The 23,395-nt window shown below is 42.8% G+C and overlaps 1 protein-coding gene across 11 annotated transcripts in view; it reads left to right on the forward strand.

Annotated features, from left to right (window-relative positions):
* KCNK2 (potassium two pore domain channel subfamily K member 2) overlaps window positions 1–23,395 on the forward strand; it is a 128,066-nt gene that overhangs the window by 29,377 nt on the left and 75,294 nt on the right. For 9 of the 11 annotated variants that reach the window (XR_010612792.1, XR_010612793.1, XM_065679422.1 and 6 more), the window contains one exon: window positions 20,755–21,065. Coding sequence is in view for 9 of the 11 variants with exons in the window: in XM_065679422.1 (XP_065535494.1) it covers window positions 20,755–21,065 (311 nt within the window). In the remaining 2 variants the exon portion in view is untranslated. Of the gene's footprint in view, window positions 1–18,259; window positions 18,473–18,692; window positions 18,983–19,077; window positions 19,136–20,754; window positions 21,066–23,395 lie in introns of those variants that run through there. The other 2 variants (XM_065679429.1, XM_065679430.1) reach the window with 2 other exon arrangements.

Below are 23,395 nucleotides of genomic sequence, written 5' to 3' on the forward strand. Positions count from 1 at the left end.
TTGGTTGATGAGGATAGCTTCAGAGATGTTACTGTACAGTGGGAGGGATGCAGAGGCCACACCAGAGCTTGTGCAGGTGTGGTCTTTGTCATGTGGAAGACAGGACATCAGCTCATATCCCTGTCTGTAAACACATGGCTTGAAGTTGTGCAGCCTCAATAGCTCTGAGGGTTGAATCTTCACCCCCATTTTGGAGTACTCTAACAGTGTAAGTCAATGATGCCATGGCAGCTGCTGACTGTACATGCTAACTCACACATATACCAGAAGAGATCTGGTAACTGACACATACCAGAAGAGATCTGCCTTCAGCCCCACTGTTCCTCTAACATGGAGAAATCAGAACCTTGAACACCTGATTACACATCTGAACAAGAGACTGTATTTGACTGTAATAGTGACTGTAATAGTGCCAGTGCTGCCCAGACTGCTTCTGTCCAACAGTGCTGTAGAAAAAGAGATAGATCAGCAGGGTCCATCTGTAGTGTGTATGTTGCTGGCTGAGCCTGGTATACATAGTCTGATCTTTCACATGAACAAGCATTTGCTTCCAAAGAAATCTAGGCAGGCAGAAATCAAACATTGGAGCTGAGTGCAACATCTTGAAAATCACAATGAACTTGTATTTTATACTTTTTGTGAAGGTGTGCTACCTTCAGTATAACCTTGGCTATTGCAAAGGACCAAATCAGATACTGAAATGATATCCACTGCCAGTTCATCTAGGAGAAGGTTTCTAAAGTTTTCTTGAGGCCTTTTATAGAATGTTGTAGTGCTTCAGATGAGATATTGGCTACTTTTAAATGTTACTGTAATTATTTTAAGGAACTTTGAAAACCATTGCTCAAGAAGAATATAAATGACTCAGTTGCAGAAATAATCTGGTCTGGGACTGAAGTGGAGAGATATATAGCCCCTGTTGCTGATGTATATACAGAAGTAACATGATGGAAAGTGATAGGCATCATCGTACTTTTGCTTTAAGTTGGAAAACCTGCATAAAGAATAAACTGTAGCAGACTGACAGTAAAATCCTATTAATGTATGAATCACTGCTGCCTTGATTTGATGACCACTATAATACAGTGAACTATGAACTGGCCAATAAACAGAACAGTTGCAAGAAAATGGCAAGAAAGGCCTCACTGAAGAGCTCTGGTGATGAACCTCTGCCCTGCTGTAATCTTTGTTTCAGAATATGAGCTATACTTCACCATCTGTCTTCTGGGCTATGATCATCTCTCTTCACACCATCAGCAAACACAGAGAGGCAAGACACTGAGGAGATGCTGCATGCTACCGCTCCCCTTGTTCTTTGTATCTACTGCTTGGGGTTAAGTCCTTTCTGAAACTGTGGCAAGTACGACCTAATGTGACTGCAGTGGTTTTAGAGTGGTTCTGTGACTTACTGACCAGCTCTTAGCCTGTGCAATAAAAGCCACTGAAAGTAACAGTACTTGTTCTCTTCAAGATGGGACAGAATTCTTACTTTTAACAAAGTGTGTGACACAAAAGGAAAATTAAGGGTAAAACTCCACTGAAATCAATACCGAAACTCAGTGAAATCAGTATTTCACTGCAGGTATTTAACTGGCTAGTTTTGATTCATCATTGCCTGGGTGCTGCATGTGACCTGTGTGGCCATTTGCCTGGGTAGCAAGCATTCTGTGAATCTTTAGCTACTTAAAGCTAATGCAAGAGTCTTGGTTCTCTTGCTACATAAATGCAGCCTTATAGTAAAATGCCCAAAAGAAGCTGATATATAATCTATACCCTTAACCAAGGCAAAGAAAAGGTTAATTTAGTGAATAAGGAATTGATAGCAATGGTATACTTTTGGTATTCTTCAAAGATATGCAATACATAAAAGTGCATCTGAAAAGCCTATCTTTTATGAATAAAAGGAGGAGAAACTGTTTTAGTAAAATCCTCAGAGAGAAGAAACCATGTTACTGACCTTGCAAAACATACATTTCATTTCTACACTTAATTCCATTAATCCTGTCTTCATACAGACTCTAAGGAGGCTGGGATACTCATATTCAAGAATCTACTTTAAGTTTCTGTTCAATAGAGAGTATTACCAGCAGAAGCTGATACCACCACTGAGAAGAGCTCACCCAGACTACTATTATGTGGTAAAAACAAGGCACATAGATGAGGAATGAAGTTCTCAGTAGAAGTTTTCTCTAAGTTACAGATCCTATTGCTTCCATAGAGAATTGAGCACTTGTGCAAGCGACAGAATATCTTCACAATCCCAACATGCTTAACACAAGCGCAGAGCCATGGAATAGAGTGACTAAAGACATCAAATTGAAAGCTGGTGGACATAAAATGTCTCTCAACAGAAATGCAATGACAGGAAAGAAAAATGCAGTGATATCCAGGAAACATGTTTTTTGGCTTTGCAGAAATATCTGGTATTTCTAGTAACAAACACTGCAGAAATTCTGGGTTTAGCTGTGGGCAGAGAACACCTTCTTCACATAAAATCAAGTATATTTAAAGCTGTGGGGAGACAGGACTGTAACAGGAGAGTGATAGCAGAACTGTGGATGTCTCCAGCTATCTGACTTGAGAGAGTGCTTTATGGGAGTCTCTATGACAGATCTCTAGACAGAAAATCATCAAGTCTTAAGCAGAGGGTTGTTTCTGGCACAGGTTGGCAGTTACCAGAGTTAAGAATGGGGGGGGAGTCTACTGTCTTCTCTGCTGAACTCCCCATTGTCCTTTTGAAAAGGCTTTTCAAAATGTATTCACTGATCCATTGGATACTGTACACTTTTTATTTGCAAGTAGCATTAAAGTGTGCATCAGAGCTCTGTTTTCCATAATCTATGGGAAAAATTATGGGGTTGGAACTGTGCTTTTACTGAGTTTATTCAACACTGCACAGTGCCTTAGCCATGCACAGCTTTTGTGCAAGGATGCAATTACACACTGTACTCTAGCTACAGGTGTCTATTTGCATCACTGTAGATAGCATATACAGTAATAGGGATGTAGAATGCTCATGAAAGACTAATGGCTTCATCCAGGTGGGTGGCAGATAGAACTAGGCAGCAGGAATGCACATCTGACACAACAAGGACAAGGCTACCGTGAAGTAGAGATGGTGAGAATTTTTTTTGAGGTCTAATAAAATGTCTTTCGTGACAGAAGCCAGTTCTTCAGGAAAAACCCCTCTGCACCCAGGAACGCACCAGTCTAACTGAAACTTCCCATGGGAACCTGCATTTAAGCTCCACCATGGACACAATAGTGCAACTACTTGATACTGCCAAGCTAATTAAGGTGCTGGATTAAGCAGCTGGATTAAGTCTCTTGACTCTTCCATATTCCAGGTGAGGGTCCTGATGTACAGTTTAGTTGCTTTTGCAGGATGTGTGAGGGTCTTTCACTTAGTTCTTAACAAAAAAAAAAACCCAAAGCAAGCAAGCAGGCAACCAAAGCATTCATTCTCACAGTATGTGGAAGATGGCATGTGAAGAGAAGCATGCGTGGGAAGATCCAGTTTCTGACTACCTGTGCAGTCAATGCACACACTGCCTTCTTAGTTTAGCTTCAGCAATTACTTGGCTTCTTAGATCCTCCTCAGCAACAAATAAGTCGTATCAGGCTATGACACACTTTAGGCGAAACAAAGAAAGGCTTTTATTTACCCAAAGTAAGAAGAAGAGCTCTTAACAGCACAGAAAATGGAGATGGAAATATCCTGAAAGGAAAACATTTAGATAACCAAACAACCCACAGTCAGCCCATGCCCACTGCTCTGATTTGTTTTCCTAGCTCTATCCATAAACACGTATTTTGTTCCCTGTGACTGCTGCAGAAAGAGGTGTCCTCCTATTCACTAGCATATTTTTTTCCTATTTCACATGGAAAGAAGCAAAGTCTCTTCTGCAATTTCCAAACGTGTTATAAGCAGCAGTATATTGTAGGGGAGAGTAACCCTGCTAACCTATGCAAATAGCACAGAAGAACATGAGGATTATTTTAGAAAGGGTAAAGAAGGGTTAGTAATATGAATGAAGAAGCAGAAAAAGCAGACAAGGGGTGTTCCCACTGCTTTTTAAATCTCTCTTTCAATTATTTACTTGGCACTTTGCTCGCAATTTAAATTTTTTCATTCATCTTACTATTTAATCACAATTTTTAATTATCCTAGTAACTTGAGGCTACTTCTTAACTCAGCAATAGCTTCAGCTTCTGTTAATAAATGGCATAGATCCTTGGCTTTGACACTTACTTGCTGTGTTTTGGCTTTGGAAGAGCATGCAGTCCAGGGCACTGCACTTGCCTCTTAAATCGCAAATCTTCTCAAGTTATCAGTACAATGTTTCACCCTGATGATGCTAATTTAGCATAAAAATGTTCAGCTTTCACTGTGGTTCTTAGTGCTACTGTTGCTAAAAATAGAGATCAGAGAACAAGTTCTTAAAAAAACAGGATCTGTTCTTAAAAAACAGGATCTATTCTTAAAGACATTCTTCCAGATGATTTTTTTTCTCCTTAGTGTGGAAAAGGGACAGCATTGTAGGTTGGAAGACAGAGCTGTAGGTTGGAAGAAAGTTACATCTCAGTGTGTGTGATTGAGACATTTTGGGATTAAAGTCTTGGGGTTTTTGAGCTGCATGCCAAATGAACTCCCATGCTGGGGTTACAGTGCTCATGTGGGAGTGGCTGCACTGGTTTGGAGGCTGCTGGGGGACATGAGCCAGTGGGCATGACTTCGTCTGGGATGCAGAGGCCATCCAGCCCAAATCCACAAGGGAACAGTAAAAGATCTGGGACTTGCTGAGTTATCCACTCTCCCCACAGCTCTCTGAAGTCCGTGTGGCTCTGTGAAGTCTGGAGAATGTGGCTTATGGGTTCAGGAAGGTTGACCATCTCTCCACTGCACCGAGCCCCTGAGACAAACTTCCTGTTTTTGCAGGCAGCTTGTCAGATAACTCTTCTTCATAAATTGACCAGCCTCTATTTTACAATGTTAGGTTTTTGTTCTCATCCTCCCTGGTGAAAGAAGCTGGCTCTTCTCATGCTTTTTGTGATTTCCAGCCAAAATTTATTCACAGTATGGTTTGGGGTTGTGCCAACATGGTCCATTAGCAAAAAAAAGTTCTTTTTCACTGAGCTACACATTGCAATCAGATGTCTTCCTAGCCTCCATTTTGCCAGAATAAGTGATCTGAGCTCTCCCAGTTTCCTCTAACACAGTCCATCTAGAAGTCTTTTCTGCCTCTTTGGGTTAATTTTTGTGGAGCACCAATGACTACAGCTAAGTGTCCTTTTCCTGCTGATGTTTGACTGGGGCCAGTGGGTTATCATGCAGCACTCTGATAGTACTAGCTGGCCAAACGCCACCTCCTATGTGTTGTTAATACTAGCAAAAATAATCAGTTAGAAAGAAAATGGTGGGCTTAACCACCAAATTTAAGGACTTCTAATGAAGTCAGCTAAAACAGACTCTAAGGGCCCAGCTTATTGTGTGGCACTTCTTTGTATTCATTCGGTGGTAACACCAGGATCAGGAACCAGAACACACTGGACCACATAGGTAGTTGTTAGGTGCCCACAAGCAGTTTGTAGATGGGTCTGAAAGAATCAATACACTCGAATGTGTGATGTTTGGTGGCTTTCTGCAGGGGTTGGCTACATTAGGTTCCTTTCAGAAAATGCTAACTCTCCCCATTCTCTTATAGGAGATCTACTGTTCATAAGAGACTCCTTCCTATGGCCACAAAGCTTATTTTTGACTCAGGTTGAAGCAAGGGTTTAAGCATAATTAGACCCTGAATAACCTTAGGCAGAAGTGTAATATTCTGTATGCAATGTGTTCCTGTGAACCAGAACAGGTCAACTGCAAAAGGAAGAGGAAAAGCATCAGCTTCCCTCCTTCACAAGCTCCAGAATTACATATATGTGATACATGTTTGTCGTTTTACCGATTACAATTAGAAAGATTTATCACAGTTACAAGATCCAGCCTGGGCACTTGCATTAATTACCACCAAGAGCACCCTATGGTATCTCGAGAAGATACAGAAAAAGAGGCATACATCCTGTGTCAGAAAAGTAGAATAAAATGGGAGGTTTGAAGGACCTGGAATAGCAGCTGAGGACTACAGCTATTGCTTCTCAAGAAATGCATCAGGCAGAGGGATTAAAGGAGAAGTTTGCCTCTTCAAAAGGAAAAGTTTCTAAAGAGAAAGGTGGGCACAAGCTAGCTACTCTTTTTTTCCAGTAACCTCAGGCCAGAGGCAGTGGATATTATTTAATAACCTACAATTAAAGTAGAGCAGTCTAATTACCAGGTTGCACTAAAAAAGTCAAGTCACGCTCTTTGAAAGAATGAAATTCTGAGAGGATTAATTGCCTGCGAAGTGCCTAAAAGAGAAAAATATGTAATACTTGTAAAAACCCCCCCAGCCCCCAGACCATTTGTTTTTCCCTGTTTGTGGGATCCTAATTTTGAGATCATATTGCAGGAGATAGCCCAAAACTGAGAGAAAAACATCTTATGAGAATCTGCCTTATGTTTGGAAGCAGCTGTATTAGTTTGTCAGGCTGCAGAAGACTTCTGAATAAGAATGCAAGTTGTAGAAAGTAAAGAGGTGATGGTGCTGTAGATTGGGCTGACAAACAAGTCTTACTTAAAGACAAAATGGATTAACAAAGTAAAACAATAGCGTCAACAGTTCAGTTCTCATGTGGAGTGAATTTGCAAGAAGTAATGTGAAAGTTTTCACTTGAAGGAGAAAATGGGGACCTAAGCAATGCCTGGTCTTTGATAGAGCTACTATTCTGGCAAGAAACAAAACTATCTGTGGGAAGCTGTACCTACAAGGGAATGAAAGGTAAGTATTCTGCACAACAAAGAAGATTGTTCTGTGGAAATTGCTCACATGGAATGCTATTTCAGATGACTGAAATGCCCCCTTGAACAAGAATGGAATTGTTGTTGCTTATAAATTGAATATTGATACCAAGGTCAATATGAAATCTTAAGTCAATTTGAATACAAACGAAAAGGCCCAGGTTGTGCAGTGACAAACTCAGTTCAATAATAGCTGTGAACTAACTAAATATAGTTGCAGAACAGTCTCTTGAAAACATAGGATTCAATTTATTGTTGAGGGAGACAGGAGCTGGAAATGCATGTGGTACTTCATCTCACAGGGAGAGTGTATAAACTAGAAGGCCAGAAGCACTTGGAGGTAGAAAGAAAAACAGCTTTTAAGAAACCCAAACTAAATTAAGATATAGACAGCAAAGAAAATAATTAGAAGGCAAATTTCACAAATAAAATATGATTAAAACAGTCACTAAGTTGTAAGAGAACAGTAAGGAAGAGGTAGCAGCAAGATCAGAAGTTGTTAAGCATACATTCATGAGGAAAGAACCCTTCTATCCACGATCATGATATCCATTATATATTTTGGAAATCTGAGAAACAAATGTCCATTACAAAGGAGGAAAATGGCCCACTTCTCTCAGTGCACATTTACAGTTGAGTGCAGAGAGAGCTAAACCACAGCCTGTTAAAAACTTGTCCACAGAGATCACCCTATGCAATGTTGTCAATTCACTGTTTTCTAGGTCCCTTTGATAAAAATGGACACGACAGCACTTTTCCACTTCAAAGAATTAATGAAATAAAGAACACTTCATAATGTTTAGCATATATATACGCTATTGTAATGAGGTCAATACACATGGCTTACCTAGCTACACGTAGAAGTCTAGTACTAGAGAGAAAATTTATGGTAAGGACTAAAGAAATAAGTCCCTTTAAACAATTGGCATGCCCTCCATCCTAAATTAATGCTGGACTGTGTTTTGGCTTGGGTCATATGTTGATTTTGATTATGATGGGTAAGTGGGTTCCTGCTGTAGTTCCACTTTATCCAAACCAAAGCTGTGTACACTTTTTTTTCAGGTACACTTCTTTTAGTGTTTGCCTTTTGTGCTTTCCTGCACTTGGTGTTTTCTGAGAGTTGTGTTCTGCTGAACACCCATAGAAACTTCAGCAGGTCAACTACTTCTGGTCATGCTATGTCTGAGTCCTTCCCACTCCCTGGGCTCAGAAGCAGATGCAGGCTGAATGCCACCGCTGTACTGGGGCAAGACCCAGGCATGTGCTGATCCCTTGTCCCCTCACCTCTCAGACCCAGTTCCCATGCCAAGGAAAGCTGATGCCCAGAACCTGAGCATGAGCCACGGCATGTTGTAGCCGGGCGTTGGTCTGAACACTGTGGAGCAGGACCCTGGGGCATGCTAAGCCATGCATGGGAACATAAATATAGACATAGCCATAGATAATGTGGGAACTGAGTGCCTGTAAGTTTTCAGGCTTCCTTTGAAGTCTATGGGAATTTTCCTGAATAACGTATGCGTAAAAACAGAATAAAAGTGTTCAGTTTTTGGCCTGTTAGGACACGGGTGCCAATAGTAAATGCTTTATTGCTGAAATCATAAGCAGCTAAATACTTGGGGAATTAAGAATATACTACCCAATGGCTTGCTGGTTAAAGCATTCTGAGGGAGGTAGAAAATGTGGGACCAGATCTCCTCTCCTATCTCCTGAGTGGATGCTTCAGCTACTGAATTCAACTGAGTAGTGCCTTTTGCCTCTTTGCTCTCTCCCTTTCCTCCGTCCCTTCTCCCTTTTTATTCCATCCTTGTCAAGTACTTTAAGAAGCTAACCAAACAGCATCTGGAATCTGAAGTGCAGATGGATCCGCCCTTGAGAGACTTAAATCCCAGTGCTTGACAGGGTTTAGTACTCTTCCTGTAGTGTTGCCCTGAGGCTGGTTGATAGCAACTCCTGGAAGACTGCTGTGAGTTCCTCTCATGGGTGGCTGACTTTCCCCATATGTTATACAAGGAGCTCAGGCTCTAACCATATGCTATAACTCAGGCTCTAACTTTGGTGTGGTTGTGGTTAACCAAAGCTAGATGCATCACTGCAGAGCATAGTGAGTCTTGAAACAGTGTTGACTAAGCCCAAAGCCTGTAACAGCCAAGGTGAAATCACAAGAGATAATGACCAAAGCTGGGCTGACTTTATTTACAGTGGTGTAATCTAAGCCAGCAAGATCACATCAATACATGGTAACTGACAAGATGTGAATCTGGAGTGGAAGAAACACCAAGTCACTCACCCTTGCCCTCTCTTACTGCAGGCAGCCAGACCATGTAATTCCTTTCATAAACTGGTGACCCTCCAGCTTGACTTTTTACATTCAGTAGCATTAAATTAATATGAGTCTAAGGAAAGTACAGTTCCAGACTTTACTATTGCAGCATCTTGTATGTCAGTACGTCTGTAGTAAGGGGTCCACAGAATGCTTACAGTAAGACAGGGAGTCCATGCTGCAGGTCAGAACGTCACCCATCTCAATGCCACTAGTCTGTTCAGCTAAGTGATAGCTCTAGCTTTGTTGCATTATATGAGTGTATAAACAAGTTAATTAAGCTACTAGTATTTCTTTTAGTATTATAAACTCCTTATGATATATCAATATTTTTTTAGTATTATAATAATAATTAGAACTTACAGCTAGTGTACAAATGCAGTATGTGTGGACAATACAGATGTGTACCTATGTAATATGTGGTATATTGAAGGATGCATTGCTGTTAGTTCATCACATTTAAGAGAAACATGGGTTTGATACTTTAAATATAAGGTGTGTTTTTCCATATATAGCTTTCTGTTGAATAGTCTAGACAGCATCTACTGTGCATATACTCTTCCCTAAGTGGTCATTTTGAATGGCTAATAGGTCAGCAGTTATTGACAGGTTGCTTTCTTGTCTAAATATAGAGGAATGTGTGTATCCTTGTACACAGCGGGTGTTCGAGTAATAATGAAAGTGATTGATGATAAAAAGCTTGCTTTCTACTCTTCTGTCATCAACAACCTATTGGGATCAAGAGAACACTAGGATAGAAATTAATCTTCCTTCAGTTATTCTAAACAGTCAACTGATGGGAGATTTCTTTGATCTCATTCAGTTCAAATTGATTAATTCTGTTAATTACTCTGTTTGAAGTGAGTTTGCAGGAATTTGCTGCGTGTTGCAGCATCCTTGATGGTTTGTCTTCTTGCATGCCTAACAGTTGAACTTGGGAAAGAATTTGAAGGGAGGTGTTGTCAGTGTACTGTTTTCTGACTAAGATTGATGATGACTATTAATGATAAATATCTGTAGAGCGATCAGATGTAATTTGTTTCTATACTTGGAATTTTCATTGAAGCTGTCATTGGTTAAAATGCATAAACAGCCCTTGGAGCAGGAACTCGTGTCTTCCTCCTCCAAGGGAATACATAATCACAAAAATAGGAATGTTTTTTCTCTTTCTCCCTCTGTCCTTTACCCACCTCATGAACCCTGAATTCTACAGGAAAAACTGGGATTACATTAAAGCTCTTTGATACCTCCTGGATTATGGGATTGTCATAAATTTATGGAGGTATGTCTGCTAAGTAGGTTCTGATTAACATTGATAGTGGGGGACAAATCTCCTACCTGGAGTCTGTTTTTTCAGTAAGCAATCTGAATTTTACAAGATAGATGAGGCACTTGGGCTGCTTGGGGCTGTAAGAATCCACTGACATACACTGAAGGATTTGCCACCCACTGAGGAGATGGCTGCTTAAGGTTTGTCAGTCATACCAAAGTCCATCTTTGCTCTAACTAGCTTTCAGTCAAAAGTGAAATTATTATACTAAAATGTTAAGATTCAACCATCCTAATAAAAGAAATGTATCTTGAGAGAAGTATGAGAAATGAAACAACAAAACATGTTGTAGATATGTCTTATTCTAGTTAGGCTTCAAGGTGATATGTCTTTCTCATGTAGCTAGTAGACACTTAAACCATAATAGCTTCCAAAGTAATTGCCACTGCCCTCTGATGCTGGGTTCCAGTTCTCCTGCATCCTGCCTGCCACAGGTTAGTGTTTGCAATACGAAGATGCCTTTGGAGTGCCCTTCTGTGATAGTGTGGCCTCAGCTGGAAGTCAGCAGCTAACTGACTCTGAAGAAACCTTTTATGCAATAGGGAGGGAAAACAAGCTCAGTACTTGCTCTGGGCATAAACAGATCATTTACCTGTTTCCAGTAAAAGTCTTTCTGCTGATGGCAAGGGAGGTTAAACTTTCTAAGCACCCCTCTGAGTATATTACTATTTATAACACTGAAGTGTAAACCTTATTTTACACAATATGTAAGTGAGAGCAAAAAAATACAGCTCAGTAGTATTTGCTAGAGAGCAGACACAGACACAGGACCAAGCACTTGAGCTCAATAATACATTAGGATCAGTGATTTCTATGTGTGGCTTGCTGGAACTGGGGGAGTCCAATTGACAGGCTTTCTCCAGGAAGGTGAAAGATGTGGAGTTAAATTCCTTTATGCAGAAGAAATAAAGTCCTTTTTCTCTTCCAATCATTGTCATACTGCATAAAATCTGGCGGAGACTTTGATTTGTTTTAAAAGCAAGTGGTAATCATCTCTACATTTTGCATGAAGTTTATTCTGCTAGACTTCCAGAAAAGCCAAATAAACTCCCCTGAGGAGATAAGGAAGAAAGGCTTATTTTCTGGATCAGTTGGGTATAAAGAATGCCGTTAGTGCTGAGCAGCATGGTAGGAAGTGTATTTGTGTCCAGAAGCAGAAAGCTTGCTAAAAACCACCAGTGGTGAAAACTGAGCCAAGCAGAAATGTAAAGAAATAGTGGTTTGGGAATCCCAATTTTGCATATAGGTGCCTGTGTCCAAGTCTAGTACCACCTCTGTCCCCTGCACTATAATATAGGAAAATCAGAAGTAGCTGACATAGAGGTAACTCCAGAACTGGAGGCAACACATAACATGCCAGGGATGTACTTTGTGTATTTGCTTCTAATTCCCAAACGGCTCCTTTTGTGGGGTTCTGCTGTGGCATACAGGTATATCCCAAATCCACCACATCTGGATTTTCTGTATATTTGCCAGCAGGATGCAGGACCTACTCCCTGTGATCCTGTAACTTAGGAATAAGGGATATTTTCTCCACAAGTCTACTTTATTAGTATTGTGATTATAGCTGACTTTCCCAAATATTGGAGGCCATTTCTTATGAGTGAGAAAAATCATCAGATCTTCCCTCTAAAATAAAGAAAGAAATTGCCAATGAGCCCCCCAAGAATCTGGTATAAATGTTTAGCCTGAGGCTTCCTTACTCACTGCTTTTGTTGCCTTTCTTCCATTGACATACTCTTTCTGGATAAAGCCTGAAGTAATCCCCTTAATATGTGAAGTTGTTAGGAGAGAGAACATGAAAAGCTCAGAAGGCAATCATTTCAGGAATTGGTTTCTTTATGGCTTTTCTATTAACTTTTCTTGGCAATCCTGCTTCTTAAATCGGTATACTCCCATTTTTAACAAAAAAAAAACCAACAGAAAGTTGACATAAATCGTTACAGGGAATATGCTATATCTGTTGCCAATATAAGTAATTTAGAAAAATAATCATTTTTATTGAAGAATACCTTTTATACTGGCATAATAACTTCTTATAATCTCACTTTGCGCATTTATGCGCTAGGGCAAGGGATCTTTTTTGGCAAGTGATTGTAAAAATACGATGTGGAGGATTTTAGAAATAGGAAAACCTTCATGTCTAGGCTGCTAAAATGCCATGGAAATTTCCCTCTAATGATTTTAGCTGTTTTATGTAAAGGGGTGGTATAAAGTAACTTTCTCATCAGTCGCTGTCCTAAGGGTGTCTGGTTCTATTTAGCGCCTGGGGTATTTACATCTGAGGTATGTTTTTATTTGCTATACAAAGAGGAAAGTGTGGGCCAATCTTCCACTATATTTTGTAGCTCCATTGTCCTTGGAGCCAGAGACCAGATTTTAATGTTCCCTCTAACAACTGAAAATATACCAGGAAACGGCCAAACAGTGGCTCTATTTCCTTGCATGCTTAGCATCAGTGGCACAATACAACTGAAGGACTTTATTTCTAGCAAAAATGTAAAGATAGATTAGTAGATACAGTAAGACCGGAAAGATGAGTATGAACCTGTAGCCTGTTCTCCTGCCAACACCATCCATAGGTGCCAGCCCAAGATTAAACCACCAAGCCCAGAACTTCAAGGTCTACTACACTTCAAAGAAAACAGAGGGGAGAGTGTTCAAAGATGGAAGTGTTGAGCAATGCCAATGCACCATACATCTGAATGGTAGCAGTTTATGCTTCTTGCTGTGCAAGCACCTTACGAAAACTGGGCTCTGGTCACCAAGGTTTCTGCCTGCATAGCGCTAGTGGTTTCTTTATCACAGCAGAAAGCTTTAGAACAAGCTATATAATAATAACAGTAATAATAATAGACTACCAAATGGTGTCTTTCTGTACAAAATCTGTAGCATCTTTTCCAGATGTAGCTAAATACGCAAAGACTGCCAGAAAATGGAGAAATAGAGTCTTCTGTGCACATTTGAAAAGAATTCATAGATTTCATTGCATTTTCTTTTATGGCTACTGCCATGTAGAGCTAGCCTGGTGGTTTTAAACCAGAGATGATACTTAACGTTCTCCTTTTTCATGTCCTCATTTGTATGCTTTATTTCTGCTAGCAAGTTCTTTCATTATCCCTGCATGATACTGATTTAGTATTGCCTGGGCTATTTTCTCTTGTCTTTGTCTGGTTTGTTTAGTTTCTTCCAAATTGTATTTGTGGATTACTCTCCAGGAATAGCACAAATGCTATTTTAGGTGATTTCCAGTGTTCTCTGTAGTTAATTTTATTTACAGATTGTTGTGCCATACGTCTGTTTCACTATTTCCAGAGTTCCCTCAAATGTGGATATAGTACTTTCCAAATATAAAAATCAAATCCTCAGCTCCTCAAGACGTAGTTTAAAAGCAAGCACTTGCTTACTTACTCAAGGAAAACTACCTGTAGCGTCAGCATGAACTTTGGCTGTTCTCTTGTCAGCCCTGGTGTGTGCAGTCTCATACACAATCTTTTTCTTTCCAATACACCATGCTTTTTTCCAGTCTGCATTGACAATACTGAGATCAGCTTTCCACCCCATAAGTCATCCAGCAGCACCATGAAAATCTGTGAGGACAGTTGCATGATTGGTCCTAATGGGTGTGTGGACAGCCAGATATAGAATCTAGATATTTCCATTGTCAGTCTCCTGTCTTGAAGGGACCACAACCAGCAATAATGAAACACAAATTACAAACCAACAGTTTTGAAGAACATTTTGATGATGACAGAAAACCATTTTGTAATCATCCCACAGCACCACTAGCTTTCCCTCGAGGAGATCAGTAATTCATAGTAGTAGTATGTTTTTCCTATGCATGAATAATCCATAATAAAGGCGACATATGGCAATTCACATTTAGCATTGATGAGAAAGGCATTGAAAAGTTGGTTATAATTGCTGCCTCCAAAGCTGGCCAAGCATAACACATTTGTGAAAAGCAAATATGAAAAAACAGTGGCAGAACATGTAACAGATAAATCCCATTAGGTCCGGTAACATGACACAGGCAGGGAGGAAACCCACTGGGAGATTTGCAAGCCAGTAAAGAAAAATACACATTCACAATATTAATTGCAACACCAAATACTTTATGGGTTCTAAAACAACTTCCCACTTCGCTGCACGTGGATAAATAGATAAGAATTCCTAGCGATGGAAAGAATTAGAACCTAATTAAATCTGGCAGCTGAGCTGTATGAAAATAGAAGGGCACATGTAAACATTTTTTCTGGTAATTGATGAGGTGAGAAACTATGGCTTTTCTGATGAACAAATAATTTGTCACACTGGAAGGCAGACACTCATGGTAGATGTAATAGCTTGCTAGTGAGGTAAAACTCATTAATACGTATTCTAGCTGCAGCACGTATGCTTAACTCGTTTGAAAACATGAACTAGAAGTGATCACATCATTTTAAATTAGACTGCTTGAAGACTTTACTATTTTCAGAGGCAGATGAGGGCTGAGTATCACTTTTCTGTGTCTCCTGCCTCTTGCCTTCTCTTTGCCTTCCTGATGCTGGTGGTGGGCTGGGTGGGCACAGTCTCAGCGTGGTCATGGTGAGCAGCCCTGTGTCCTTACTGCCTGCAAAGCACATGGTCTGTCTTCTCAAAGGAGAAGCAGAGTGTGTGCCATTTCTCGCTTAGTGTAAATTCCCATGGCAGGATATGACTAATGGTTTAATGGCAAAATAGAGTAACATGGCATGGCCTTAATGTCATAATTATCCATAAAGAACTGACAGAGATCTTTTAATGTCTCCAAAGAAGTCAAGAGACAAGTAATTTGTAAGTCCCATTCAATAAGTAAAATGAGCCTTAAAATTGACTTACTAAATAAGTCTGGTAGTATTTCTGCTCAGCTCTGTTGTAGTAGAACTTAGCAGTAGTAAAGAATTATCCTTGACTGTAACTGGGTGTATGGTTTGGCCCATTCTGAAGAGAGGTAGATGTCTCCCACTTTCACATCATGAGGAAGTGTCGTTTACTTTAGAGGGGAAGGTGCTGTGTCCACAACAAGACCTGAAGCCTGTAGTGATACATTGTTTGATCAAAGGTGCAGATCCTCTGTGGCAAATTAAATAGGTGCCCGCATGAAGAGTTTGTTGAAATCAGTAAGGGAAATGCCCTCACTGGAAGCCTTCCATAACAGTCCTTTGGGAATGTAGAAATCCTTGACAGCTAAATGAGAGTGAAGAAGGCTGGAACCTGTGGCACCTCCTGTTGTGCAGCCAGTTAGAAATGAAGAACATTTACTGCACCTAGAAGTGGGGGTTTAGCAGGAGCCCTTTGCTCCAGCACGAAGCAAGTGCTCTTTGTGGCCTTCCAAGGGACTGCTCCTGCGGTTGGAAAAAGGAAAAGAAAGCGATAGCATCAAGGGCATTTTTTGTGGATTCTTTTTAAGTTGGTCTTTCAAGGGTGCTATTTTCTGGAATAACCATTTCCTTGCAAGTGTGCTCCTGTCCTATCAAATCTATGTTTAGATCATCTACAGCTGTTATTTGTATGAATATGTGATTGCTATGTTTATCGTGCAACTCTGACTTCCTCTGCATGCTGCATGCCTGGCTCTCTCGGTGGAGACTTACTTTTAACATTTCAAAGAGTTGAGCAGCTTCCAGCACCCACTGTCTGTGAGTAATGTGGCCATCCCAAACTCATGACAATACAGTTTTAGACAGCATTTGACAGTCTTGTACTTTGTAAGTCTTTCTCATATTAGCATGAAATACACAAACCTGCATGTACTTAATCTTACAAGCCTTTTTTCTTTCCTTTTTAATCTGGTCAGATAAATCTCTGGCCCAGCAGCAAGCCCATTTGCTTGCAAGGTTGGAGCTCTGTGTTGCAGCCTTTTACTGCTTAATCTCATCTGTGTTGGTTGATGGTATGTTTTGTCAGTGACACACTGCATTTGAGTGTGTTTGTTTAGTAAAGCTCAGGCCTGATGCATCAAACTGGTCTGTTCCAAATCTGAGGGCAAACTGGTTACACAGACTATTAAGCAATGTGTGGTGTACATTGCAATGAACATACTGGAGGGCATGACTCCATAGAACAAATGCTGGGGCTATAGAAGGTCTCCAGAAAACAGGAGCTGCTATACACGATCACTTTTCTTATACAGCACTGGCTTTCCTGCTGGGTTCGAAGATGTCTGTCATTAAAGGTGACTGCCGTATGTGGAGTGTGTATCTTTCTGATAGAAGTGAGAAAGCACAGCTCAAGTCCAATTTATGTAAGCGGTTAGCTCCAGCTGAGGATTGCATCTAGTATGACAATAGGTGGAAAATATCAGCCAAGTAAAAGTAGACATTGGAGATATTTACTAGATAATTAATGGAAATAATTACTTTCACAGACACGTCTTCAGCTGCTAAAGGGAAGGCACCAATACAGTCATTCCTGGAGTGGATCTCAACATGCTTTCTGCCCGTTGGGTGGAATACCTAAATTTAAGGGCTGGTCCAAACCCTCCTGAAGCTCTTGGGAAGCTTCCCACTGATTTAAAATTGTAGGCAGTAAGTCTGACCCTTTTTCGGCTTTTAATAATAATTCCTCCACTCAAGTAAAAACAAAAATCTTGTTCCAAATATTTAGATTGCTAAAGAAAGGCATGTAGTACAATTTTCCACAATATTTTATACCGACACAGGTCAGCATGGAGGGAAATGTTCATGCCTGTTTTCCCGTAGGATAACAGTTAAGAAATATTTTCAGGAGAAAGGGGGAAAGATGATGGTTTTTTGTTGGAATAAAAAAGGCATTAAAATTTCTCACCTTCGGGAATCCTGTGTGCAAGGGAATATCAATAGGCAGGAGCAGGCATTCCACTCTTGAGTTGCTTGAGGATTGGGACTACATTGATAAAGTGGACTGTATGACTGAGGGTCTACTTGCAAAGGTTTAGCTGGATTGGGCCCAACAGCTCTTCTAACTTGACAACTTCTTTGCTGGTTGGTGGTGATGGGGAGCAGTGAGCTCAACCTGAAATAGCAAAGGCAGCTTCCTGACCTCTGCTGCACCCCTGGAGATAGTGAACGCCCTAGAGAATACTGGCCTGATTGATGCTGCTGAAATTGTAGTCCTAAGGAAGTCAAAATTACACTCATTTGTATTATGTCACACTGATACGGAGAAGTGTTAGAATAAGTGACTTCTAAACTGTTTGCTGATGGTGCTGCTGGTTTAAGCATGATTATAGCCCATTAAGCACCCCATGCATGACTAACTTTGACCATTTTACAGTTAAATCCTCAGCTTTAAATGCTTGTGCCCTGCACCCATTTGTTATAGGCAGTAATTTTGTAACGTGTTTGCAGAGACTTTTTACAGAGTGGTTGTGGGACCAGGATTGGGATTCTCTTGGCAGATCCTCTTCTGTCTTTTCGGTGAGTGTAGATGTTCATCACCTCAGTGTGAACAACCGATCGTGTCCCAAGTGGCAGATGACCGGGAAATCGGGGCTCTCGCCCGTGGCAGAGATAGGAAAAGCAATTTCAGGCTTTTTAGTGGCAGAAACCACAGCCGAAGCAGCATTTCTGATGCATCTATCAGACTAAAATGGAAGGAGGCGGGACGGCGGCGGTGCGTGCGATAGGAGAGCAGCTACCATCCCTGACTTCCAGTTCCCACCTAGTTAACTCCTTGTGTTAAAGCACCGGGCTGCAGATCACACGGGTTAAAAATCAGGCCAGGCCGGCAAGGAGGGAGCCAGGGCCGCTTGTCCCCCTTCTCCTGCTGCCGCCGCCGTGACATTTCCTCCCGTCCCAAAGTTCACGGGAAGACTGGCGAGGCGCCCGCCTGCGGGGGACCGCCGGCAGGTCCTGCCTCGCCGGAGGGGCGGCCGGTGCCTTCTCCTCCCTCCCGCCTCTCTCCTCGCTCGTTTCCAGAGGCGAGACCCCGGTCTCCGCAGGTACCGCACTGCCTCCCCCCCGCCTCCATCTTTTTCCCCTCGCCCCTGCAGCATCTGCCCGCTGCCCGGCCGGGGCACGGAACTGCCCCCGCTGACAGTGGGGGGCGCGGACGGGCGGAGGGGTTCAGGGAGGTGGGGTGGGGGGGGGGGGAACCCTTCTGCCCGGCGCCCCACAAAAGGCATCGCCAGGCTCGGGCTGCTCCGCACGCTCCGAGAGCCGGAGCACGCAGGGACACATTGCCTCTCGTTTACACACTGCCTCGTACGGACACGCTGCCTGCACAGACACACTGCCTGCACAGACACACTGCCTGCACAGACACACTGCCTCACACTCACTGCCTCACGCTCACACACACACACTCCGCACACGATGTGCGATGCGCGATGCGCGCCGTGAGGCACCTCGCACGCCCCGGGGCCGGGGGGAGCCGGCGGGATCCGCGCTGCCAGCGAGCCCGCCCTGCCGCTCCCTTTCCTCCAGACCCATCCATCAGCCTCTTCCCCTCGGTCAGCTCCTTCCTGCCTTTTCTTCCTTTCTTATTTTTTTTTAATGGTTTTTATATATATATATTTTTAATTTGCTCTAACTGTATCTACCCAAGCCCTGAAAAAATGCCTGCCCGTGGAGCGAGGAGAGGGCACCGGGTCGGTAAATAAGAAGTGAGTACGAGCACAATGGCGTGCTTCCCCGCTCCCAGTCCTGCGGATGCTGCATGCGCCCCTGCGCGGGGAGGGGGGACCCCGAGATGCTCCCCGCACAGCCGCGGCGGCCCGGGCCCCTGTGTACATACATCGCCTGGCTGCTTGCCCTTCCCTTCCCTTCTCCGCACCGCGCCCCGACGCGGAGCATCCCAGCCGGCCGCGGCTCGGGGCATCACCCGGCGCGTTGGAGCGGCCGCTGCTCGGGGGCGGTGGAGCGGCGGTGCCCGGTGCCCGCTCCTTTGTTCGCCGCCGGGCGGGTCGGCGCTGCTCCGGGCGGGCGGGGGGAGAGATCGGCGGCCCCGGTCGAGGGGGAAGCGGGGAGCGGCCGCGGCCGGAAAGCGCCGCGTCCCCCGGCACCGTGTGTGTGGGCTCGGAGGGGCAGAGAGAGGGGAGGGGGGTCCCCCGCTAAGGTGTGGGGCGCCAGGAGGGGGGGGGGCACCGTGCCCGTCCCCTGGGTGCCTGTGGGGCAGCGGGAGGCGTGACCGTGGGTTGTGCGGGGTCCCCCATCAGCCCGGGCTGGAGGCCTGAGCCCGCGGGTGTTCAGGAGCCACGCACCGCCGCCACCCGTGCTGGGGCCGTGTCCCACTTCGCCGGCCTGAGGGAGGCTTCCCTCAGTTTAGATGTGGGCTTTTCCCACCGGCAGCTGGGAGCGTAGCGGCGGCCGTTCAAAATGTGCTTGTGTTTCAAAGCGCTTTAAATATAGCCTGTGCGGTCAGCTGCTGGGGCCATCTTCCCGCAGGAGACCTTTACCTGCGCTTGATGTGGTGGGTTTGTTTTTAGTGCCCATAGAGTTGCTGGTAGTCACATGGATTACTGAGGTACTTGACAACGCACTCAGCTGCTCTTTCCCGAACCCGGTGGGGTTAGGAAATTATTTTATGTCAATAAAATACCTTTTTTATGTATAAATGTTTAAATAAATGTATAAATGTTTAACTAAAACATCATGTTAAGTAAATAAAAATACACGCTCTAAAATACGGGTGACTTTTCCAGTAAGTACACGTATGGTTTACTGTTATGTTCTGAGAGGTGTAATTGATACGCAATTAACACTTCAAGGCTGATACGATGCGCAATGTATTGTTTTTATGGTCGTGTCTGGGGAGTTTGGATGTGATCGTGTTCTCAGAGAGCGTTTATCTGCACACAGGACAAAATGCAAGAGGGAAAGAAGGATTTGTATGTTTCTGCTACTTCTGTAATGCCAAAGTAGAACACAGCTGGAAAGCTGCTTAGCAGTGCTTAAGAGAGCAGCGAGCCTAAAGAATCTCTGCAGCAAAATACCACCTTACAGTAATGTAATGAAATGCAAGAGTGTAGGGGAAATCTGCAGTTTGGAAAATTGTTGAATAACATGAGGGCACAGATGCATATAGAAAACGTTGCAGATGTGTGTGTGCATGTAAAATGGATCACACTACTCAGAACAGCAGGTTTGCTGTGAGGAGCCATGCGATTTAAGGGGAAGATTCAACAGTTTCAGAATTCCAGTTAGAAGCGACCTTGGCAAGAAGTTCAGTTGCGGATATCCAAGCGGTGCTGTAAAAATTAACTTCCCTTTTCTGTTTTGCCAGTGGCGGCACCTGACTTGCTGGATCCCAAATCGGCCACTCAGAACTCCAAACCGAGACTATCTTTTTCCACCAAGCCTACCGTGCTCTCTTCACGGGAGGAAAGTGATTCGGCCATTAATGTTATGAAATGGAAGACGGTCTCAACAATTTTCCTGGTGGTAGTCGTGTATTTAATAATTGGAGCAACAGTATTTAAAGCCCTGGAGCAGCCTTATGAGACCTCCCAGAGAGCCACCATCGTGATTCAGAAGCAGACGTTTGTATCGCAGCATTCCTGCGTGAATGCAACCGAGCTTGATGAACTGATCCAGGTAATCCCTACCGAACCCTTGTCGCCATGGCTTAGAGGAACTAATTATATATGGCAGCAGTGCTGTGGTAAAGGGGAAAAGCTTCATTAGCAAAGCTCTGGATTGGCCGAGCGATGTGACAAGTGTTAAGACCAGAAGTTGAGCAATAGCATTTTCATGCAAAGCCTCACGGTTGAAAGACTATTGCTATTTTTAGGTCCAGTACACTTGGTAGACAGGCTTTTCACTGAGGCCTCCCATTATGCTAATTAAATGATTATTCGTCAGCGATATATATAATTAATAGTTCACAAAGGAATTGATCTATCGATTGTGCCTTGCTAGGTCTGTCAATATTTGAAATGCCTGATTCTGAGGAAGAAAATACACCATCCGTTGCCTTAAAAGACTTCTAATTTACTGTGATTATATCAAGCTAGCTTTCCTTCCAGCTGTATGTCTCTTCTCATTGATTTTGTTTTAAGTACAGGAAAGTACCACGGCCTTGATATTTTGATCTTAGATCTCATTTTCTCTCCTCTTCTTAAAGGCACATCAACAACTGATGGACATTGGTGTGTTCCTACTAACATGACTTTACGCTTGCAGATCACCTGCCTCGGAACCATAGGAAATATTTACTAGAACTAGACCTAGAGCATTCTGAGACCCCCTCTAACTTAAATCCCATGTTCTTATGAATATCCGGTTGTACTGCAGGGGACTGCCAAATAAATGCCAGTTTGGGGGATAAGACAATGAAACATGAGGCTGGAGTGACCAGCCAAGAGCCGGCGAGGACTGACCCTTCATGAGCAACAGCCATGGGGCCATCTGGGTTTGCAGAGCTTGAGATGGGACAGGGAGAGGGTGGTGGGCATCCAGACCCTGGCTATTGTGAACGTGGAGAGCAGAGCTTCCTGGAAGTGGCTTTTGACTGCAGATATGGCTGAGAGTTTTGAAGTTGATTTTACCTCTCTAGATCAATCTGCCTTGAGCATCAGCAGGGACACCTGAGTTTGTTCAGTTTTAAACCCAAAGTACCCGATCACTTTTATGGCACACTACTTTTGAACTTTAAAAGCAAACTGGGGAGATAATCTTGTGTTTTGTGATTTCTCCCCTGCCTTGTTGCTAAAATGCGTTTCAAAGCTGCTACCCTTTAAATGACTGTCAGGCAGTTCCTACCTCCCTGTGTCCTGACTAGGCATGCCTGAGGAGGTGTTGTCGATACTAATTTCTATACTGTGTAATAACTGTGTTTCAGTGGGTCTACCGGCAGAATGTGCGATAATCTTTCAAACACATTCTGATTAAAACAATCTCTTGTAGCTAGTATAAATATCCCCGTATGAAATTTTTAGGTCAGATTCTGTTCTTGTGAAGATAAAAATAGAAGTTTCAAAGCACTATTGTCTCGCATCATCTATAAGATGATCCTTAAGGCAAAAAAAACTGTTGAAATTTGCTCTGGAGTGCTTAGATATTTTAGCAGTTATGATTCCCTACCCAGAAGCACAGATTGGTAATAAAAAACCCCACTTCATCAGCATTCAGTGCCCATTTGATGTTCTGTGTAAAATAAATGACAGTTTCAGTACAACCATCAGAGCACAGGTACCTGTATCAGTGTTACCTCCCATCTTCACTAGCGATCTTAGCATGACCAGAAGGGCACAGGCTTGTGAAGCAGAGGGGGGTGATGCAGCCTCCCACAACACATGGATGCGAGAGAGTTGTGGGAAGGGTTTGCTCTGCTTGTTGTTGGGGTAAATGAAAAACTTAATTTCCTCTTCTTCCCATCTGCTTCTCTGTGAAGATGAGCACCCCTACTCTCCTTTTATGGGAGGAGAGCTGAGGCATAGAGAGTTCGTTTGAGTGCCTTTCTTCATGCAGAAAAAGTGATAACACATTACATCAAGTTGTTTAAGGGTTGAGAATGAAGTGCCTTGCCTAAAGTAAAATCAGAAAGCAGTGGTAAAAGAGAGTCTCAAATCCATTTTTCCAAGTCTAGGCTGCTGTCTTCACCATGAGGTCATATTTCTTCCCTACTTACTTTGTCACAGAAGCTAAATTACTGGAATACATTTTGTCTCTCTGGGTTTATGTCTGAATGCTGTTACAATATAATGCAGTGTTTCTGCAGTTTTTGTTGGATGTCTCGATGAATAAAAATAAACAGTGCATGTGAGGAAGAAATAAATGATATTTAAGAATTCACTGAAAGCCATAAAACTGAAAATTAATATGTACCAGTGTAGTGGGAAGCTGGAATGATTAGTGTGTGCGAGGAAAATTACAGAGCTTACAGACAGTAATGTCTTCTTTAATCAAGAATTTACCTTGAGTCA

Source organism: Lathamus discolor, chromosome 5 (genome assembly GCF_037157495.1).
Source record: "Lathamus discolor isolate bLatDis1 chromosome 5, bLatDis1.hap1, whole genome shotgun sequence".
Lineage (NCBI taxonomy): Eukaryota > Metazoa > Chordata > Aves > Psittaciformes > Psittacidae > Lathamus > Lathamus discolor.